The 22,447-nt window shown below is 40.6% G+C and overlaps 1 protein-coding gene across 1 annotated transcript in view; it reads right to left on the reverse strand.

The window, feature by feature from the left end:
- The window catches only part of SLC27A2 (solute carrier family 27 member 2), a 42,665-nt gene extending 37,753 nt beyond the window's left edge, over positions 1-4,912 (reverse strand). The window contains exon 1 of the mRNA XM_044231169.1: positions 4,435-4,912. Coding sequence (XP_044087104.1) covers positions 4,435-4,912 — 478 coding nt within the window. The remainder of the gene's footprint in view (positions 1-4,434) is intronic.
- Positions 4,913-22,447: the final 17,535 nt, after the last annotated feature.

A 22,447-nucleotide genomic window follows, 5' to 3' on the forward strand; every position in this document is an offset into this window, starting at 1 on the left:
GAGAGGAGGACGCAGGCCCCCTGCTGAGCAGAGAGCCCGATGCGGGGCTCCATCCCAGGACCCTGGGATCATGACCGGAGCTGAAGACAGAGGCTTTAACCGACTGAGCCACCCAGGCGCCCCAACATGTATATAACTTCTTAATACTATTTTCATTTCTCTTAAAGTTCTTACTTATGGGTACCCTTGCTTTCTAAATAGCCCTGGAATCAAGGTTAATTCTTTGATTAGGAGGCTGTCAGGTCCTATCAGGACTTACATCATTGGTATCCAGAAGCAACCCTGCCACCTATCTACCAGCTATCTGCTTCCTTATTTTTGGTCAGAGGTTGTGGGAAGGTCCTTTTCAGATACTGGCCACTTATATTCAAGGTGCAGAATAATCTGAACCCTAACCTTCTTCAATTTCAGTAACAATAACACCTGATTTAAAGTGGCTTTTGTTTTCACACCTTCACTCCCTTCTTGTTTGTAAAGAAAAAGAGCTGTTAGTGTTTGCAAATACACCGGCAACATGGTAGTTTATTTTGAATGGAGATAGACAACCCCCCTTGCAACCTTTAGTTATGAGCAGGGCATGAAGAAAAATTTTAGAGAGCCTCTTTAAGCTAGCTCTCTGTTCAGACCTTGGGCATCTTGGGATCCCAGACCCCGAGTACGTTACTCATTTGATGCCTAGGCTTTTGTCCTCCACCATCCTATGCAGAGACCCTCATGACTATAGTCCCAGCCCATCCTATGCTCATGACCAGTTTCCTCTCTGGCAATGAGACCCCATGAGAGCATCTCTCTCCTATAGTCCATTGCCAGAGGTAAACTTCGAGGTAAACAAGTCTGGTAAGGGTGAGGCTGGGCTTGGAGGGAACTGGATCTAAATGGATTTTCTCAAATCGGGATATATTTAACTTTTTTACAACATTTTTCGTGTCCTCATGCCTGACCCAACAGTTCTCATACTTCAGAGAAGAAAGCCTGTCACAGCCAATCATGATAATGGAACTCATTAATTTGACAAACATTTGTTGAGTGACTACTACGTGCTAGGTAGTACTAGGGCCTTCTTCAAAGATACAGGAGAGAATTCTAAGCCTTTGAGACAAAGTACACGGAGGCAAGGCATCTAAGTTATTCCTCGAGCAGCCCAGAGAGAGGAGTGGAGATGAGTACCTGCCTTGACCCTTGGCTAAAGTTGGAATTGGAAAATCATCTCCCTCCATGGAAGTGAGACCACTGATGTTGGCCATTCTTTGAATTCTCTGGGTCCTTATTTTCTCTACAGTGGAGTCCCTTCTGTAGACAGCTTTTTAAAATTACCATTATTTAAGTCCAGCCTGCTGTTGTCCTCACACAGTAAAACTCTAATGAAGCATCTATGTTATGAACCTGATGAAAACTGCTTCTGGGCTTCTGTTGCTTGGACGCCCTGTCCCCAACTGCACTTGCCAAGCTCAGTTGTTAATGTCCCCAGAAGCATTCGCCCTCTGTTCACCAGCCCCCAACCCCGACCCCAGCACTTTGTATCTCTCTCAGCAGACTTAACATACTTTTTACATCCTCCTGGATGTCATAGTCATTTGTGTATGTGGCTTAGTTCTTTTACTGGACTATAAGATCCTTGAACAAACAAACTCTTCTTTTCTCCCTATCCTATCATGGCAATCAGCTTGTACCTTGTACAAGGTAATTGTACAAGGACTCCGTAATGTTTCTTGCTATCAAATTAAGTTGTTGGTCCATCTGCTTTTCTCAACCTGACCTCAAGTTTGTCTGACAAGACTTCTCCTTGGTCCTGACACTAGTTTTATAACAAAATGCTCCACCATTATAATGACACAAATGCTTTTGAAAGTTATTGAAGGCATTTTCTTTCATCCCATTGTTCAAAGGAGGTCCAATTTTATTTTTTGCAACCTTGCAAAACCAGGTCAAAAGTAACCTGGAATATTTTACCGATCTCTGGATCTCAGTCTTATAATAGTACCTTTAAGAGTTATTAGAGCCTGTGAAAGAGTACTACCTGAGGGAGCCTTTCACAGTTATACTGAGCCATGCAGTGTAGGTAAGCCTGGCCAGTGAGCTGATGAAGGAGACCTAGGATAGCCTTCCAGTAGAAGAACTAATTTAGTGATGATCTGAATGTTAGCATAGATGGCAACAGAGAAAATGTACTATTTTGGGGGTCCTCCAGCATTTTTTCCTATCTCATTCATATTCTGTTTGGGAAGTTGCTTGAAAAACTATCAGCCCCAAAACCTGTTTTCTATCAATGACAAAATCAAGACGGGATATAGCTGAAGGCAATGTTTCCATGTAATTATTTCCACCATACCCTTCTATGGAGAAGGAACTGAAATGTACTACAGAGAGAACGTCATATTTTCGGAGTGATGGGTGCTCCTGTAGAGTAAATCCCAAAGCTATAATTGGGTACTGATATTCCTGACCAGGTTGAGCCCTGTTAAGCTTTATCAAAATTCACCAAAATTCATGACAACAGGATCAATCTTCATGATAAATGCCACGGTGCTGGTTTTTTGCCTAGACTCCAGAATCTGACAGCTAGTGGGAATTCAAGAGCTCTTACTACTCCACAAGCCCTAAGGCTGAAGTTCAAAGCACAGAATCAAACCCTGTTGAATGGTAGCCATGCCAAAATTTCCAATATAAGTCTCACTTTTATGTACTGATGTTCAGGTGGTGTAGTAGAGTAAGTGCCTTGGAAGTGAACAAAACAAAACAAGACAAAACATGTAGGTTCCGTCCCCAGCTCTCTGTTGCTAAACCACTATGTGACTCTGGGCAATTGATATCACCCTTCAGGGCCTTTGTTTGTTCAACAGAACCAATCTCTGCAGTTCCTGACGTCCCTCACAGGGAGCCTGAAGTACTATGCAGGTAAACAGTATTGAAGTGTCTCCCGCCCAGTGGTAAAAAGATCACTGTGATAATAACTTTCTTTGGAACCAAAAGCCAAAGTAATAGGTTTAAGAATCTTCCAGTTACTTAGAAGTTAAATTATCTCTTTGCTCAGGCAACTAGAAATTGCTGGGAATTTTCTTGAAGGGACCATCCCCTTTACGTAACTTGGCTGGCGTTAAGTTGACCTTGTTTTTAAACATTTATACAAAGCCTTCATTTTTTGGATTATTTTATACCACATGAAACAGGTGGGTAAGTTTCTTGGTTTCCCACAAGGGAGCAGACATCCTTCTGTGACCCGACGCCAGATGCTTAGCTTGCCTCAGTTTCCAAAGCTGTGAAACGTAGTGGGGAGAGCAGAGGATGCTTAATCCATTCCAGCTCTAGCCCAACATCTATGTAGAAGAAGGCAGCACAATGTGGGGCAACTCATAGGCTTTAAAGTTGGATGGAGCTGGGCTGGAATTTTAAGTTTCAGTTTTCTCAACTGTCTGACAGAGGGTAATGACATGTTATCTCTCGGGGTAATAAAAGTGCTCAGCATTGTGCTCGCTTCGGCAGCACATATACTAAAAAGTGCTCAGCATAGACGTTGGCACGGAAAGGTATTTCAGAAAGGTGGGACTTCTTAGCTCCCTACTTCTTCAGGTCTTTCAGCTCCTATCTGGTTGGGCCTCCCCTTACTGACCTTACTGGCAGAGTGAGAAGCAACTCCTAGTCCTTATTCCCTCTCGAGGAAGGAAAGCCAGCAGTCCTGTGGGTAACAGATTCTTTGTTTCTTCCTGGCCCGGTCACTCCTGGAGCATGAAGTTACCATTTCAGGTCTTGCTGAAGCATAGCAAGAGGTAATTCGCAAACCAGGAGTCACTTTGGCTACAGATGTAATGGGGGCTGATAAGGGCACTGCAGCAGATCCCTAAAATCTTTTTGGGAAGCAGGTCGGTAACCTCTCTGCAGTGAGAATCTAGAAAGGCTAACTGCATTTGAGAGCTGGAAGCGGCCATGAAGACCCTGTATTAGAGGAGGAAACCATAGGACAGGTAGGGAAAGTGACTTTCTCATGATCACATAGCCAATCAAACAGCAGAGAGAGAACACTCTGGATCCTCTGGAATTCACATTCAAGACTCTGCATTTTAGCGCAAAGATTGTCAATATTGGTTAAGAGCTTGGACTCTGGAGGTAGATAGCTGTGGTTAACCCCTCTCCCCCCAGCTCTGTGACCTGCGGCGGAAGGCGTCACCTCTCTGGTTTAATCCACAAAGCTGGTGTAGTAAACCCTATCTGTTAATAGGATTAAAGGCAACACTTAGTGCTTAATACAGTGCCTGGCAGGGCTTCCACAACAGGTTGTTCTAAAGATCATTAGCCTGAGGAAGAGTTGCTATTCCCTTCCTCTACACTTCCAGGTGGTATCTGAACTTCCCTTTCCAAAGCTCTACTCTACACCATGCAGCGGCGTTCGTCACGGCGCGAAGGAGCCCATTGCCAGGGCCGGCGCTCCCCGGGGCTCACCTGGCGAGGCCAGTAGCACCTTCGCGCCGCAGCACTGGAAGCAGTGCAACAGGGACTTCGCGCGGATGTTGTAGTTGAGGCACGCCATGGCACAGCCCAGTTTGACCAGCCCCAGCCACAGCCACACGTAGGCTGGTTCGTTGCCCATGAAGACAGCCACGCAGTCTCCCTGGCGCAGGCCGAGGTGCTCCCGCAGCGCCCGCGCCACTTGGTTGCTGCGCCGGTCCACCTGCGCGTAGGTGAGCGTCTCATCTCGGTAAAGCAGGAAGGGCTTGTGCGGGATCCGGCGCACTTTCTCCAGAAAGACGTGCAGCAGCGTGCGCACCGGCCGCCTATCCCTGTAGCTGCGCACCCGCTGGGACACACCGGCCAGCCGCAGAAAGAAACGCAAGTCCTGGAACAAGTAGGGGCAGCAGAGGTTCACCAGCAGCGGCAGGAGCAGCAGCCCCGCCAGTGCCGTGTAGATGGCGGGCAGCATGACGGTGGTGGGGCCCCCTGTCCCCGCGAGGACAGTGGGTGCGCTCCGGGCGTGCAGCGCGGCGGCGGGGAGGGCTCCGGGCCGACGGCGTGCTGGCTGCGCGGGGGCGCGCGGCGAGGCTGGGGCGACAGCGGGGCGCCTGGGGTGCCGGCACCAAAGCGGGCTCTCTGGCAGGTGGAGCGGTGTGCGGACTGCGGGGACGCCGGGAGGGAGAGGTCGGCTGACCCCGCCCCCTTGTGGGTGTGCAGCCACCTGGGCGCCCCGCCCGCCTAGCTGTCCTCCGGGGCCGGAGAGGCGGCTTGGCAGCTCGCCGGGGTCTCGGCCGTCGCTCGGTGCGACGTCGGGTCTCTGTCTTGTGACCGAGGAGCCACAGTTTCCTTGTCAAATGGTGATGATAAGACGCACTTCGCGGACGTTGGGAAGATTAGAGGAGATAATGTAGGCGTAGGCTGTAACTTATTGCCACCACCCGGGGAGTGCCTTATAGAAGTGACTTAGTATCGGTAAAGCGCCTTATAAATGTGAGAGTCTGGTAATTAATTAGTAACGCGTACCAGGTGCTACCGCCACGTGGGATTCCCACTCGTCCGTTCCTGGTCCCAGAGGCTTTCCACCTCATTTCTCTTTGTTTTTTTAGATTTGCCGTCCCCACCGCGCCCTTCCACCAGCCCAGCTGCTGGGTGGTCTCCCGTGATGAGGATTTCAAGGTTGAAAAGAAGCATTATCGATTTTCACCTCCATCTCATTCCAGTTCCTGGGCTGTGCGTAAAAGGACCGGCCCAGCCAGTCCAGATTGGGCGTGAGGCAGGGCCACACTCTGCCCGCTGAAATCAAGCTCTGGCGATATTACACTTTCATCTGTTTGTTTGCTTGTTTGACTTTTAATATTTTGCTCTAAGTGATTTTTCTCTCTTGTATGCTGAAGATTTTCAACTAATGTTAGCCTGATTCAACATTTACTAAGGGGTTCTATCAGAGAATATTGCAACACAGAGGACATTAAGTAAACATTCCCATTTCTCAAAAGTCTTTGTGTGTGTGTGTGTGTGTGTGTGTGTGTGAGATCGTCTCTTTTAGTTTCCCTTAGTGCTGCTTCTATAAAGGGAATACTTGCTGCTTGCTACTGAAGAGGGTCGATCTCTAAGAAAAGCAGTGTTCTTTCTTCCTCTCCTGTCCTCCTACATTCATCGTCTTATTCTTAGGGGATAGCCACAAGTAATGAACACCTACTCCTGCCAGACACTCTGCTAGGGGCTTTCCTGTAATATATATATTTTTGGAGCAACACAGTTATCTAAAGGGGGAAATTTCGTGCTCATTTACATACAGGAAAGGGACACTCGGGTAAATTAAGAGAGCTAGTAAGCAACGCATGGGTTTTGAGACTAGTATCTGTTTGGCCCTGGGGCCCTCCCTTAGCCATACCTTATGTTGCCCTCTTATTCTCTAGGTTTCTATCCATGTTCTTTTCAGCAATCTTCTTTTCTTTTTTTTTTTCTTTTATTACAATCTCTCCTTCTCCCCTGCTCCTTTTTTTTTTTTTTTAAGCGCTCTGTTTTTACTCCTGGGACCTTCTCAAGCAACCTTTCCTTCCTTGTCTTTTTCTGAATCTTTCATGGCAGATCCCGCTACTCTCGAGTGACTGGTTGCATCATATCTCTGGGGATGGGTTGGGGGTCTTGGTTATTCCTGAGGAGTGGCTTATCGTGTTAATCAAAGACGGGGTCAGGACAGAAACCATTCTCGTGGGCACCTTTTCTTTTATGTTGAAGCTCAGAGCCAGCCCTCCCTTAACGTCCCAATGCCACCATTGTCCCCTTGACTAGTCCCTCAGTAGCCTCCTAGATCTCTCTTGCCACGTCTTTGAATAGTACTTCTCGGAGTGCTGGATTACTGCAAAAGCCCCCTTCTTCCCTCTTATTGTGAGGATCACTCTAGCCTTGTGCATCAGCAGTTTTTCAGTTGCAAGTGAAAGAAGACCAGACCAAACTGGCTTATGTAGAAATAGGAATTTAAGCAGCAACTTCAGTCAGAGTCCAGGGGTAGGACAGGCTCCGAATGAGCCGTCATTGGTGGCTTAAGTGCTAAGACCTGGACCCCATTTCCCTTCCCACCTCCTCTGTTCTCATGTAGGCTCTCCCTCATATCCAAAGATGCCTGCCAACCCTCAGGCTACATGATTCTCACGTCAACTTCTGACAGAAGTATAAGAATCTTTTCCTTAGTTCTTATTTAAAGAAAAATAAATCTCTGATTGGGTTCTGGGCCCATCCCCAGAGCAGTCTTTGTGGCCTAGTGAACAGTAATGTTGATTGCTTTAAGCTAATCAGGACTCACCCATGAAGCTGGGATAGAGTTAATCCTATACTTCTTGGAACTCACGAGGATCTATTTCTTGTCCTGAACTTATAAACCCACCACACAGCTTGGCTTTTGATTTTGTGTCTCTTAGTTTTGCCTTTCCCACATAGAATTCAGTTTTCCAGAATGAAGTCATAGAAAAGAGCATGAGTCTTGAAGTCTGAGGACCTGGGTTCAAGTGCTTGTCCATTACATGTTGGCTGACCTAACTCACCTCAAGTTTACCAGAAAATGCTGACGGTGGTACCTTGTGTTAATTTTGTAGGCTTTGAGGTAGTGAATACACAGGGGCTATAGTCAGCAAAGATGTGCTTTGTATGTTATGAAGCCTGTCATTTTGTGACTTTACTTAGTATGCATAGGAATTTTGCAATTGACTCATTCAATGGCTTATGAGAAGGGTTATCTCTAACTGTGTTGCCTCCCATGAATCCATCACGTTTCTTGAAACAAGGGGTGCCTACTGTAGCCTGTGGAATAGCCAGCATGGGTGGCCTTTGGGGACAGGTTTACAGGTGTGTAGCTATTCAGAGAGGGAAATGGTAAAAGATCAGTGGGGATGGCATAAGCTGAGATTGGCCCCTCTTTTGGAGAAATGAAAGAGGGGAGAGACTGGGGACAATAGGTTGTTGGTATTAGACATGAGGGAGCAGGGCTTCTCCTTTTTTTTTTTTTTTTTTTGGCATCCCAGTTGTGCTTGCTTACTACATAATCAAGACAAAATACAAGTTGAGAGGCTTAGTGGGTTAAAGCCTCTGCCTTCAGCTCAGGTTATGATCTCAGGGTCCTGGGATCGAGCCCCGCATTGGGCTCTCTGCTTGGTGGGGAGCCTGCTTTCCCCCCTCTTTCTGCCTGCTGCTCTGCCTGCTTGTGATCTCTCTCTCTACGTCAAATAAATAAATAAAATCTTAAAAAAAAATACAAGTTGAAAAAAAGGTGTTTGTTCTCAGTAGTTCTGACTGGAATGCCTTTGATTTAGGGTGGAATTTTAATTGAGGGAAAAGTCCTAGTGAAATGATTGGTGCTTCTAGTGATGGTATGTGTGTTTCACAAGATTTTTTTCCTGCTTATTAAACAGCCCTCTCTCCTTTCAGCATCCCATTACAAACCACAAGGCCCCTTCCCGGTCGCTCTTCTACATCCCTGGGTGGGTTAGTTAATTCTTTACCTTTACCTTTTGGTTTCTTTGCTCTTACTTTACCTTTTCTTGAATTATCTTCTTGTCCAGTTCTTTTTTTTTTTTTTTTTTTTGGTAGTTGAAGTATAGTTGACACATCTTATTGTATTAGTTTCAGGTGTATCTTTTTGTCTGATTCTTAACTGGTAAGGTTTATAGGGTTGTTTCTTCACCTTTTTTGTTTTTCTCTCTAGGTGGTCTCCCTAGTTCCTGTTGATGCTTCGACTTCCGAGTCTGCATATGCAGCCCTAACCTCTCTCCTGAGTGCCAGAAATTCGTTTCATAATGGCAAACCAAACACCTCTGGGTGAATTCATTTATTCAATCACTCATTTATTAATTTAGCATTTATTTTAAGTGTACTAGATACACACTACTTCATAGGAAAAAAGGCTGGGCAGGTATTCTCATTTTCAGATGAGTGAATTAAGATTCAGGGAAGTTAACCAATATGCCAAAGGTCACACACAGCAAGTAAGTTAATTGTGGAGCAGGGACTAAAACCTCTTTTTCAATTCAAAGTTAGGTGTCATGGGTGAATGATGCCTCCTCATCCATCCACCAACCGCCACCCCCCTACAAAATATTTACTCAGTAGAGCTGCAGAATCTGTGAATGTGACCTTATTGGGAAAATAATTAACTTAAGGATCCTGCGATGAGATAGTCCTGTACTAGCATGGGCCTTAATCCAATGATAAGTGTCTTTAGAAGAGAAAGGAAGGTGGGAAGATACACAGAAGAGAGGGGGATATGAAAATGGAGGCAGAGATTGGAGTGATGCCTCTCTAATCCAAGGAATACCCAAGATTGTGGGCAGCCACTGGATGATAGAGAGGGCTGGAATGGATTCTCTCCCAGAGCCTTCAGAAGGAACCAGCCCTGCCAATACCTTGGTTCTGAATTTCTGTCTTCCAGAACTGTGAGAGGAAAAATTTCTGTGGTTTTAGCCAATGAGTTTGTGGTCATTTTTCACAGTAGTCCTAGGCAACTAATATACTAAGTCACATTGTCCTAGGCAACTAATATACTAAGTCACATTCACATAAATTAGGATTCCTACCTCAGGACTGGGTGGCACAGTGGGTCAAAAAGTCCAGCAGTTGACAAAAGAGAAAAAAGTATGAAGATCTGAAGTAAGTCCTACTGAGTTTACTGGAACAATAAGAATCTTCATGTAATAGGCTTCATGGGAAGTAAAATTGTGATCTGGGAGTCTGGTTTCCCACACAGTCTGGGGTCACTTTATTGACCCCAGAACTTAAAACTCATGGATCACCACTGTCATGGTGACTCAGCTTTTTTCTATCCATGTTTTGTAGTTTCTGCCACAAATTTTCCCTTCAGTTCTGTAAATTATTTTTCCTGCCTGTCCCATCAATTCTCTTTAAACTCATGTCTTCTGTTGCCTAACAACATGTGATTACTTCCTTCTCCTTGCAGATCTTTCACCATTACCTTCCTTTTTGTTCAATTATATCCCTGTTTTCTAGCTCGTATTCTTGAGTAGATCTCGTAGCCCCCCAAAATTACCCAAAACATGACTATATAGAATTCTTATATATCCAGGGGCTGCTTTCCAGTTTATAAATTCCTGTAATTGAGGAATGTGCAAAGTCCTGGTCCAATCAGCTGTGTGATTTGTGGGCACACATGGAGCTGGGAATAGAGAGGCCAATGGAGTCTTCTGATTCATTACATAAACATGGTCCCTGTACTTAAGTCTTACTCACTCATAGAGACTTGGCAGTTTTCCTCTAAAGGGACTATGGAAAAGGTAAAACACATTAATTAGCTTAACTTATCTTTCTGCTAATTTCATATTATAATGTCTTCATTAAGTTCTTCTGACTACTACATACAGCTGTTGTGGAAAACTAACTTCTTTTAACTAATAAATTATAATTCATAATTTAGCATTTACTTACATGGCAACATTATTTGTGTAGATTCAAGTTTTTATCTGATGTCACAGTCCTTTTGCCTGAAGAGCTTCCTCTAACATTTCTTGAGTTGTAGCTATTTTGGCAATGAATTACTTCAGCTTTAGTTTTTCTGAAAAAGTCTTTATTTAACCTTCAAGTTTGAATGGTATTTTCCCTGGGTAAAGAAGGCTTGTATGTTAGTTTAATTCTCTTGTACTTTCAAGATGCCACTTTCTTGTCTTCTGGCTTGCATCGTTTCTGACTGCTGTAATTCTTTGTTTCTTTGTACATAGTTTATTTATTTATTTTTTCTGGATATCTTCAAGATTTTCTCTTTATTTTTGGTTTTCAGCAGTTAGACTAAGGGTGTGTGTGTGTGTGTTTAATTTATCCTCTCTGAGATTCTGTAAACTTCTGGGTCTATGGCTTGATGTCATTCATAATTTTGGAAAATTTCTTGGTCATTATCTCTTCAAATATTTTTTCTGCCCTATTTTCCCTCCATCCCTCCCTCCCTCCCTCCCTCTTTCCCTTCCTTTTTTCCTATGACTCCAATTATTCATATATTGGGCCATTTGATATTGTGGAACAGTTTTTGGATGCACAGTTTTTTATTCACTTTTTTCTCTTTGTGTTTCAGTTTGTATAATTTCTTGACCTATCTTCAAGTTTTACTGAGTTTTTTTCCCCTCAGCTGTAATAAGTCTATCTAAATAATTCTACATTTCTGGTATTGTGTTTTTTATTTCTAGCACTTCCTTTTGACTCTTCCTTATCATTTTCATTTCTGCTGATAGTCCCCATCTACTCATACATTAAAAAAAAATGGCTGTTACTCTAAAGAGCTCCTCCCTATAGTTCTTTCCTACCCACATGAGTGGAGTTTGTTATGATCAAAGAGTTCAAAGCTTAATGCATATACACGCACCCCTCCCCCCACACACCTGACTTTTGTTTCACTATAATGTTAGTCATAGTAACTAGGAAAATAAGTCTGGTCCTGATTTCTTCAAGACTGGGGAAGTCAGGGGGCGCCTGGGTGGCTCAGTGGGTTAAAACCTCTGCCTTCGGCTTGGGTCATGATCTCAGGGTCCTGGGATCGAGTTTAGCATCGGGCTCTCTGCTCAGCAGGGGGCCTGCTTCCTCCGCGCTCTCTCTGCCTGCATCTCTGCCTGCTTGTGATCTCTGTCTGTCAAATAGATAAAAATAAAATCTTAAAAAAAAAAAAAAGACTGGGGAATTCAGTTATCTAAGATAGATTCAGAACTCCACTATTGATGTTAGACTCTCCTTTTCATCTTCTAGACTGTAGCTTGCTCTTTTGTGTCATCCCTGTTTCATGTTTATAGTGTGACACAGATAATATACAGGGACCTTCTGAATACCAAGACAGACCTAGCCAATCAATCTTAGCATTCTCTTTGGTTGAGCCTAAGCATATATCATAATTTTTTGTTTTGTTTCTTTTTTTTTTTTAACACAGTGCTCTAAGATGCCATGACCAAATTATCAGATTTGACTTCTGAGATTAGTTTTGCTTAGCATTTATATAGTATTGATCTATAGTTGGACAATAGAATTACCAGGGAAGTTTATTTATTTTTTTATTATTTATTTTTTTAAAGATTTTACTCATTTATTTGACAGAGATCACAAGTAAGAAGAGAGGCAGGCAGAGAGAGAGAGAGAGAGGGAAGCAGGCTCTCTGCCAAGACCCTAGAACCCCAAGACCATGACCTGAGCTGAAGGCAGAGGCCCAACTCACTGAGCCACCCAGGCGCCCCTCCAGGGAATCTTTAAAAACTGCGTGTCATATCGTTATTTTTTAAGGTGATTTTATATTTTTGAGATACACACAAAATATTTATGGATAAGATCATGTCAAACCCTTTCAGAGATAGTGGTAGATATTGTGATTTTTTTTATTCCTAAATACTTCAGCCTGTATCTTATAAAAACAAGAGCATGCTCTAGTGTATCTAAAATAGAGATATAACACTTGGGAAATTTAAAATTGATGCAATTCTATCATCTAATATATTTAATATTATCCCCTAACATGAGACTTTATTCAAATATCCCCAATTATCTCAATAATACCTTTTATTAGAATTTTATAATCACCCAAGAGATAATCAAGGATCATACACGTTGTAGTTAGTTATCTGTCTATTTTGTTTCCTTTAATCAAGAGCAGCTCTCTAGCTTTTTTTAAGGCTTTTTTGACATTGAAATTTTTGAATTTCAGGCCAGGCATTTTATAGAATGTTCTTTGGTTTGGGTTTACTTGATATTTCCTCAAGGTTAGACTCAGGTCGTGAAGTTTTCACAGGAATACCACGGAAGTGACTTGTATTCTCAGTGTGTCATATCAAGAGGCAACTGCTGTTGGATTGTCCCATTAGTAAGTCTGGTATTAAGTTTGATCACTTAGTCAAAGTGCTAACTGCCAGATTCATTGTATTTTTATTTGATATTCATATATATTCTGGGAAGCAATACTTTCAGACTGTATAAATATTCCTTTTTGCCCCATTTTTTCACTCAGTGATTTAAGCTCAATTTGATGGTTCTTGCCTGAATCTATTATTCCTACAGTGGTTCTAAAAGGATGGTTTTCTATTTCTATCATTCCTACTACAAGCATTGGTTGGCATCCTTTCTTTTTCTTTTCCTCTCTTCTTTTTAAGGATGGGTATAGACTCATGGATTTAGTTAGTTTATTTATTTATTTATATATTTATTGGTGTCTAGCATTTTCTTTTTCTTTTTTAAAGTTTTTTTAACTTTAATTCTTTAAAGTAATCAATGCTTTAATTACTTTAAAGCAATTAATTAATTAAATTAATTAATTATAACTTATATATTAATATATAATTATAATTAATTATATACAATTTATATATAATTATATAATAATTATAATTTAAATTAATTAAAGTAATTTGATTAATTACTTTAAAGTAATTAATACTTTAATTACTTTAAATTACTTTAATTTACTTTAATAGTTAACATACAGTGTTATATTACTTTCAGGTGTATAAAATAGTGATTCAGTAATTCTATACATTATTCAGTGCTCATCATGATAAATGTACTTTTAATCCCCTTTACCTATTTCACCCATCCTTTCCCACTTCCCCTCTGATATGCTTTATTTTAAACATAGAACCTCAGTTAAAGTTATTAGTTTTTATTTTTTTAAACAATTTTTTAAAAGAAGATTTTATTTATTTATTTGACAGACAGAGATCACAAGTAGGCAGAGAGGCAGGCAGAGAGAGAAGGGGAAGTAGGCTCCCTGCTGAGCAGAGAGCTTGATGCTGGGCTTGATTCCAGGACCCTGAGACCATGACCTGAGCCGAAGGCAGAGGCTTAACCCACTGAGCCACCCATGTGCCCCTATATTTATGTATTTATTAATTATTAATTAATTAATTAAAATTTCAGGTAATATTTCGTTTTTTAATTTTAATTTTTTTATAAACATATAATGTATTATTAGCCCCAGGGGTACAGGTCTGTGAATTGCCAGGTTTACACACTTCACAGCACTAATTTTTAAAAATTTAAAAAAAGATTTTATTTTACAGAGAGAACAAGCTGGGGGAGCAACAGAGGGAGAGGGAGAAGCAGACTCCCCACTGAGCAGGGAGCCCCCAATTTTCATTTCAATAAGAACATTTTACTGGAAGCATACTTCAGAATACATTTTTTTAAATTAAAGATTTTATTTGTTTATTTGACAGACAGAAATCACAAGTAGGCAGAGAGGCAGGCAGAGAGAGAGGGGGAAGCAGGCTCCCTGTTAAGCAGGGGGGTGGTGTGGGGCTCCATCCCAGGACCCTGGGATCATGACCTGAGCCAAAGGCAGAGGCTTTAACCCACTGAGCCACACAGGAACCCCCAGAATACATGGTTTTAAAGATATATATATATATATAAAACATTTCAGGGGCACCTGGGTGGCTCAGTTGGTTAAGCTTCTGCCTTCATCTCGGCCAGTGGATCGAGCCCCACATCAGGCTCCCTGCTCAGTGGGGAACCTGCTTCTCCCTCTCCCTCTGCTGCTTCCCCCACTTCTGCTCTCTTGCTCTCTCTCTGTCAAATAAATAAATAAAATATTTTTTAAAATTCCACTCAAGAAAAATGAAATGCACATTTCTTCAAGTACACACAGAAGAATTTCCTGTTAGATCACATAGAAAGATATATAATAAGATATGGTATATATATATATATATATATATATACATACATATATATATAATGGAATACTACGCAGTCATCAAAAGAAATGAAATCTTGCCATTTGCAACAACGTGGATGGAACTAGAGGGTATTATGCTGAGTGAAATAAGTCAATCAGAGAAAGACTATTATTGTATGATCTCCCTGATATGAAGAATTTGAGAGGCAAAGTGGGGTTTGGGAAGTAGGGAATGAAAAAATGAAACAAGGTGGGATAGGGAGGGAGACAAACCGTAAGAGACCCTTAATCTCACAAAACAAACAGGATTGCTGGGGGAAGGGTATAGGGAGAGGGTAGTTGGGTTATGGACATTGGGGAGGGTATGTGCTATGGTGAGTGATGTGAACCTGACAATTGTAAACCTGACAATTCAGAGATCTGTACCACTGGGGCTAATAATACATTATATGTTAATAAAAAAATAAAATAAAATAAAAATAGAAAAAAGTATTCAATGATTTAAAAGAAAAAAAAGAAAGATGTAATAAATATTACAAATTTTTGAAGACTGAAATTATTCTAAAAATCTTTTCCACCCACAATGGTGAAAAACAAAAGATTAATAACATAGAGTAGGAAAATCTATAAATATTAAGTATTTAATACATTAAAATTAAACAACACTCTACTGCACAAGCAATGGACCAAGTAGGAAATCAAACAACATATCAAAATATGTCTCAAAAGAAAAAGAAAGCACAATATTCTAAAACCTATGGGATGCAACAAAAGCAGATGTTGGAGTGAAGTTTATGCTATAAACGCTTATATTAAAAAAGTTCAGGGATGCTTGGTTGGCTCAGTCAGTTAAGCAGCTGCTGTCATGATCCCAGGGTCCTGGGATTGAGTCCCGTGTTGGGCTCCTTGCTCAGCAGGGAGCCTGCTTCTCTTACTCCCTCTGCCTGCCACTCTGCCTGCCTGTGATCTCTCTCTGTGTCAAATAAATAAATAAAATCTTAAAATAAAATAAAATAAAATAAAATAAAAGTTCAAGCAGATAACATTATACCATGAGGAACTAGAAAAAGAAGAAACTCAGCTGATATCTAGTAGAGAAAGAAAATAACAAAGAAAAATCAGAAACAAATGAAATAGGGACCAGATTAATAAATAACATAACATTGAGAGTAGTGACCAGTTTTTTTTAAAAGATAAAATTGACAATGTTTTAATTACATCAACTAAGAAAAAAAAAAAAAAAAGAAGGCTCAAGAACCAAAATGAGAAATGGAAGCAAAAACAATACAACAGATAATCACAGAAATACATAACGTGATAATTACATACTAACAAATCAGATAACTTAAGAAAAAAACCAGATAATTCCTAAAAACGCACAGGTTACCATGATTGAATCCTGAATCTTCAATCCAGGAAGTAGGAAATCTTACAAGCATGGAAGTTGAATTAGGGGGTACATGGGTGGCTCAGATGGTTAAGCATCTGCCTTCAGCTCAGGTGATGATCCCGGGGGTCCTCAGATTGAGTCCCGAATCTGGCTCCTTGCTCCTTGGGGAGCCTGCTTCTCCCTCTGTCTCTGCCTCCTTCTCCCTCTGTTCCTCATGAATAAATAAATAAAATCTTAAAAAAAAAGTTGAATTAGGAATCAGAAACCTTCCAGCACAGAAAAGCCCAGGGTCACATGGTTTCATTGGTGAATTCTACCCAACATTTAAACAATTAATGACAATCAAATTATTACAAATGACAATCAAAATATTACAAATAATGGAATAGAGGGAACACATCCAAAATCATTCTAGAAGGCCAGTACTAATCTGATACCAAAGCAGGAGAAAAAAATACAAGAACAAAAAAGTCTAGTTTGTCCAACATAAGTATTCTTACTCTTTAACATCAATTTTTGTGATAAATATTTCTCCACCCCCTTGTTTTCGGTCTGCAGGTGTTTTTAGGTCTAAAGTGAATCTCTTGTAGGCAGCATATAGATAGATCTTTTTAAAAAAAATTTATTCTGACACCCTATGTCTTTTTATTGGAGCTTTTAGTCCATTTACATTCAAAGTAATTATTGATACATATGTATTTCAGGAGATTTTCTCTGATCTTTCTTGTCTGTCACATTTGGTCTCTGTTTTGCACTCAAAGAATCTTTAAGATTTCTTGAAGGGCTGGGCTAGTAGTCATGAACTTCTTTAGTTTTTGTTTGTCTGAGAAACTCTTCATCTCTCCTTCTATTCTGAATGATAGCCTTGCTGGATAGAGTATTCTTGGCTGCAGATCACTCCTTCCACATGCATTTATTGGCATCCTTTTTCTTTTCCTCTCTCATTTTTTTTTAAGATTTTGTTTATTCATTCATGAGAGTCTGAGAGAGAGAGAGAGAGGCAGAGGGAGAAGAAGGCTCCTCACTGAACAGGGAGCCCGATGTAGGACTCGATCCCAGGACCCGGGGATCATGACCTGAGCCGAAGGCAGATGCCCAAACATCTGAGCCACCCAGATGCCCCTTTTCCTCTCTTTTTAAGGAGGGGTATAGACTCATGGACTTTAAAAAAGTTCAACATTTTATAATTCTTTTCATTTGTTTATTTTTGCTGATTGCCATGTTCTTTTATGTTTCCTATTAGTCTTTGAGCATGCTGTTAGTTCTGAAAAAAGACTATGTCCCAAGTCACATTGTATTTTCCCTGACCTAGCCCTGGAATCAGCCATTTTTTTTTTTTTTTTCTGTGTAATCCTGCTTCTTTCTGTTGGATTTTGGTATTTAGATGCTGAGATCAGGATACAAAGTATACTCTTTGCTACAGAAGAGTCATTGCTTCTAGGATCTTTCAATGTATGAAGCTAGGAAATACATACTTTTTAAAACCATGAATTTGTAGTGCTATCACTAATTCCTTAATCCAATGCCATAGGGTTTGCTTCTTCTTCCCCTGTTCCATATTTTAAACAAAAATCTCCCACACTGGAGAAAACTGGTTCCCAACATCAATATATCTACTTATTTGGAAAATTGTTTTCAGAATTATCAGATAAATACCACTGCCAACAACAAACTTATTGAGTTGCATTCAAGGTTTTCCTGCAGCTCTTATTATCCTTAGAACACCACCTGATGATGGAAAATTAGTTTGGCCTTCAAAGGTTACTTGGAATCATTATTTTTCTTCTTTCAAGTGGTCATGCTATTGATGTGATCATACTTATGCTGGTTTGTTTCTGTTTCTGTTCAGTTTAGAATCAATTCAACCTTTGGATTTAATTTTGTATTTTGAAAATGAAAACATTTACATGGTTCAAAAGTCAAAATTCTATGAAAAATATGATAAAAATTTGATCAGCTTTGTTCCATTGTTTCCCCTATCTTTCCCACTCTTTCTCATCTTTTCCCTTTAGGTTTCTAGTTTATTTTCCCTGCATTTCATTTTGCATAAATAAACCCATATTTTTGCCCCCAGTTGTATTGAGATTCACTTGATGTATGATGTATTTTTTTTTATTTCATCTTCTTTCTTTCTTTCTTTTTAAAGATTTTATTCATTTACTTGACAGAGAGAGATCACAAGTAGGCAGAGAGGCAGGCAGAGAGAGAGAGAGAGGAGGAAGCAGGCTTCCTGCTGAGCAGAGAGCCCGATGCCGGACTCGATCCCAGGACCCTGAGATTATGACCTGAGCCGAAGGCAGCGGCTTAACCCACTGAGCCACCCAGGCGCCCATCTTTTTTTTTTTTTTTTTCTTAATTAAAGATTTTATTTATTTATTTGACAGACATCACAAGTAGGTAGAGAGGCAGGCAGAGAGAGAGAGGGGGAAGCAGATTCCCTGCTGAGCAGAGAGCCCGATGGGGGCTCAATCCCAGGACCCTGGGATCATGACCTGAGCTGAAGGCAGAGGCTTAACCCGCTGAGCCACCCAGGCACCCCTTACCTTCTTTCTTATAGAAGGTAGCATAGCATATGTACTTTTCATTTTTTTCCTTGTTCTTTTTTTTTTTTTCATTTTTACAAAAAACATTTTAATTTCTCTTTTATTGTGGTTCTTACAAATCAGTTTTGGCTGAATAGAAATATTGTCCTGTGGCACAAAGCCCCAAAGTTCAAGGAAGTTCCCAATGATGGGCCATTTTCTATTCTGGGATACCAATGAGGTGTCTAAGGGCACCTGTGACAAAAAGAAAGAGAAACAAAAAAAAATGGGTGAAGAGAGTGGTGGGGCAGAAGATGGGGAGAAAAATTGGCCTTGAAAAAGCATTTATTTATATCAGGCAAGATGGCAGAGGAGTATGAGATCTAAATTTCATCCTGTCTCAGGAATTCAGCTAGACAGTTATCAAGCTATTCTGAACATCTACAAACTGAATAAGAGATTGAAGAGAAGAAGAGCAGCAATTCTAGGAACAGAAAAGCACTACTTTCCGGAAGGTAGGACATGCGGAGAAGTGAATCTGAATTGATGGTAAGATAGACTGTGGGGGAGGGGCTGGCTCCTGGCAAGTGAGAGAGTAGCAGAGCACAAAATGAGTACTTTTAAAAGTCTGCTCTGTAGAGGAATGTTGCTTCAGTGGCTAAGTGAGGGTGGGGGATGGGGGGTGCGGGGGTGGAACACTTGCTGGAACAGTGTGGTCCTAGGACCTTTGGAATCACAGAAAACCCAAGGGTGTCTGAGTGCGGCAGAGGTCCCAGGTATCGGAGCCGGGAGGAGGCTCTCAGCTTGGGGTTGTCATAAATCCCGATCTGAGGCACAGTCAGGCCACTGCTCTTTGAGCAGGGTCCCCACAAGTGGCATATCCGGGAGACTCCCCCTCCCCCGCCCTTTTTCCCCTGGGAGGACGGCGCCGGAGTGCTTGGCAGGAATCTGCTGAGTTGGAGATTCCAAACAGGGCCCTGCACCAGAGATAGAAACGCTGGGTCATAGGCCAGGTGAGCCAGAGCATGGCTAGACACCAGGCAGACAGGAGGGATTGATGGCTTTTCTCTCAGGGCACACTGTGGAGTGGGGCCCCAAGCTCTTAGCTCCTATGGGGCCAGAGATTGGGAGGCCGCCATTTTCATTCCCATCCTTCAAAGTGCTACAGAAAGTGTTCAGGGAACAAAAACTCCCAAGATGGAAACCACACAGATTACTTAGCCTGGCTCCTGGCAAAGGGGTGCAATTCACTCTCCAGCAAAGACAGTTCAGAATCACGGCAACAGGCCCCTCCTGCAGAAGATCAGCAAGAATATCCAGCCAAGAGTAAGTTTACTGATTGCAAAACAACATTAGGGAAATATAGCACATAGAATTCATGCTTTCCCCCTCATGACTCTTTAGTCTTTCAGAGTTAACTTTTAAAAATTTTCATTATTTTTTTCCTTTTCTATTTTTTTGAATTTTTCCTCTTTCCTATTTTAATGAACATTTTATTAATACTTAAAAAAATCTTTATTCTCATTTTTATAGTCAGTCTATCCCTTCATTAACCTTATTTTTTGTATACATAAAAGTCTTTCTTTCTTTAAATCTTTGGGATACAGTTTTTTCTAATAGAAAAAAACATACATTAATTCTAGCATATGCCTTTGCTCTAGTCTCCAGCCTGATCACATTCTCTCCCTTTTCCCCCTTTCCTTTTCCCAACCAACTTCTTACCTTATCAATTCCTTTTTATTTATTTATTTTTATTTTTAAAAAAGATTTTATTTATTTATTTGACAGAGCGAGATCACAAGTAGGCAAAGAGGCAGGTGGGTGTGGGGGGGAAACAGGCTCCCTGCCAAGCAGAGAGCCCGATGCAGGACTTGATCCTAGCACCCTGAGATCATGACCTGAGCTGAAGGCAAAGGCTTAACCCACTGAGCCACCCAGGCACCCATCAATTTCTTTTTAAAAATCTTTTAAAATTTTCATCTTTATAGTCATATTATATTCCTTCATCATGTTTACCCTTATTTTTGTATATATAAGATTTTCTTTCTTTAGATTTTGGGAGGCAGTTTCTTCTAACATACCAGAATACACCCCAAATCAAGTGTATGGCTCTGTTCTATTCACCAGCCTAATTACATATATATAAATAATATAATAAATGTATAAATATATTTATATTTATATATAAGTAAAATCATATATATTATATAAAAATATATATTTATAAAAATAAATATATATTATGTATATTATATAATATGTATAATATACATATTATATACATATATACATATTATATATACATATACATATACATATACATATGTATATTTTTTTCCTTTCTTCTGTCCCTGGTTTCTGGTCTCTTCTGATTTGGTTAGTGTATATTTTTCTGGGGTTGTTGTTACCATTTTAGCATTTTGTTCTCTCATTCATCTATTCCTCTCTGGACAAAATGACAAGGCAGAAAAACTCATCTCAAAAAAAAGAAAAAAAAACCAAAAGAACAAGAAGTACCGACTGCTAGACCTAATCAATATTGACATTAGTAAGATGTCAGAACTAGAGTTCAGAATGATGATTATCAAGGTGCTAGCTGGGCTTGAAAAAAGCATGAAAGATACTAGAGAATCCCTTTCTGGAGAAATAAAGGAACTAAAATCTAACCAGGTTGAAATAAAAAAAGTTATTAATGAGGTGCAATTAAAGATGGAGGCTCTTACTGCTAGAATAAATGAGGCAGAAGAGAGACCTACTGATATAGAAGACCAAATGATAGAGAATAAAGGAGCTGAGAAAAAGAGAGATAAACGACTACTGGATCATGAGGGGAGAATTCAAGAGAGAAGTGATACTGTAAGATGAAACAATATTAGAATAATTGGGTTCCCAGAAAAAGAAGAAAGAGAGGGGCGGAAGATATATTGGAGCAAATTTTAGCAGACAACTTTGTTAATTTGGGGAAGGAAACAAGCATCAAAATCTAGGAGGCACAGATAACCCCCCCCAAAATCAACAAAAATAGGTCAATACCCCATCATCTAATAGTAAAACTTAAAAGTCTCAGAGACAAAGAGAAAATCCTAAAAACAGCTTGGGATATGAGGTCTGTAATCTACAACAGTAGAAATATTAGATTGGCAGCAGACTGTCCACAAAGACCTGGCAGGCCAGAAAGGACTGGCATGATATAGTCAGAGCATTATGAGAAAAATATGCAGCCAAGAATACTATATTCAGCTAGGCTGCCATTGAAAATAGAAGGAGAAATAAAAAGCTTCCAGGACAAACAAAACTAAAAGAATTTGCAAACAACAAACCAGCCCTACAGGAAATACTGAAAGGGGTCCTCTAAGCAAAGAGAGGGCCTAAAAGTAACAGACCAGAAAGGAACAGAAACAATATACAGTAGAGTCACCTTTCAGGCAATATAATGGCACTAAATTCACATCTTTCAATAGTTATCCTGAATGTAAATGGGTTAAATGCCCTAATCAAAAGACACAGGGTATCAGAATGGATAAAAAAACAAAACGCATCAATATGCTGTCTACAAGAAACTCATTTTAGACCCAAAGACAACTCCAGATTTTTTTTTAAGATTTTATTTATTTATTTGACAGAGAGAGATCACAAGTAGGCAGAGAGGCAGGCAGAGAGAGAGAGGAGGAAGCAGGCTCCCTGCTTAGCAGAGAGCCCGATGTGGGGCTTGATCCCAGGACTCTGGGATCATGACCTGAAGGCAGAGGCTTAACCCACTGAACCACCCAGGCGCCCCGACATCTCCAGATTTAAAGTGAAGTGGTGGAAAACAATTTACCATGCTAATGGACATCAAAAGAAAGGTGGAGTGGCAATCTTTATATCAGACAAATTAGATTTTAATCCAAAAACTATAATAAAAGATGAGGAAGAACACTATATCATACTTAAAGAGTCTGTCCAACA

This window comes from Neovison vison, chromosome 13 (assembly GCF_020171115.1).
Source record: "Neovison vison isolate M4711 chromosome 13, ASM_NN_V1, whole genome shotgun sequence".
NCBI lineage: Eukaryota > Metazoa > Chordata > Mammalia > Carnivora > Mustelidae > Neogale > Neogale vison.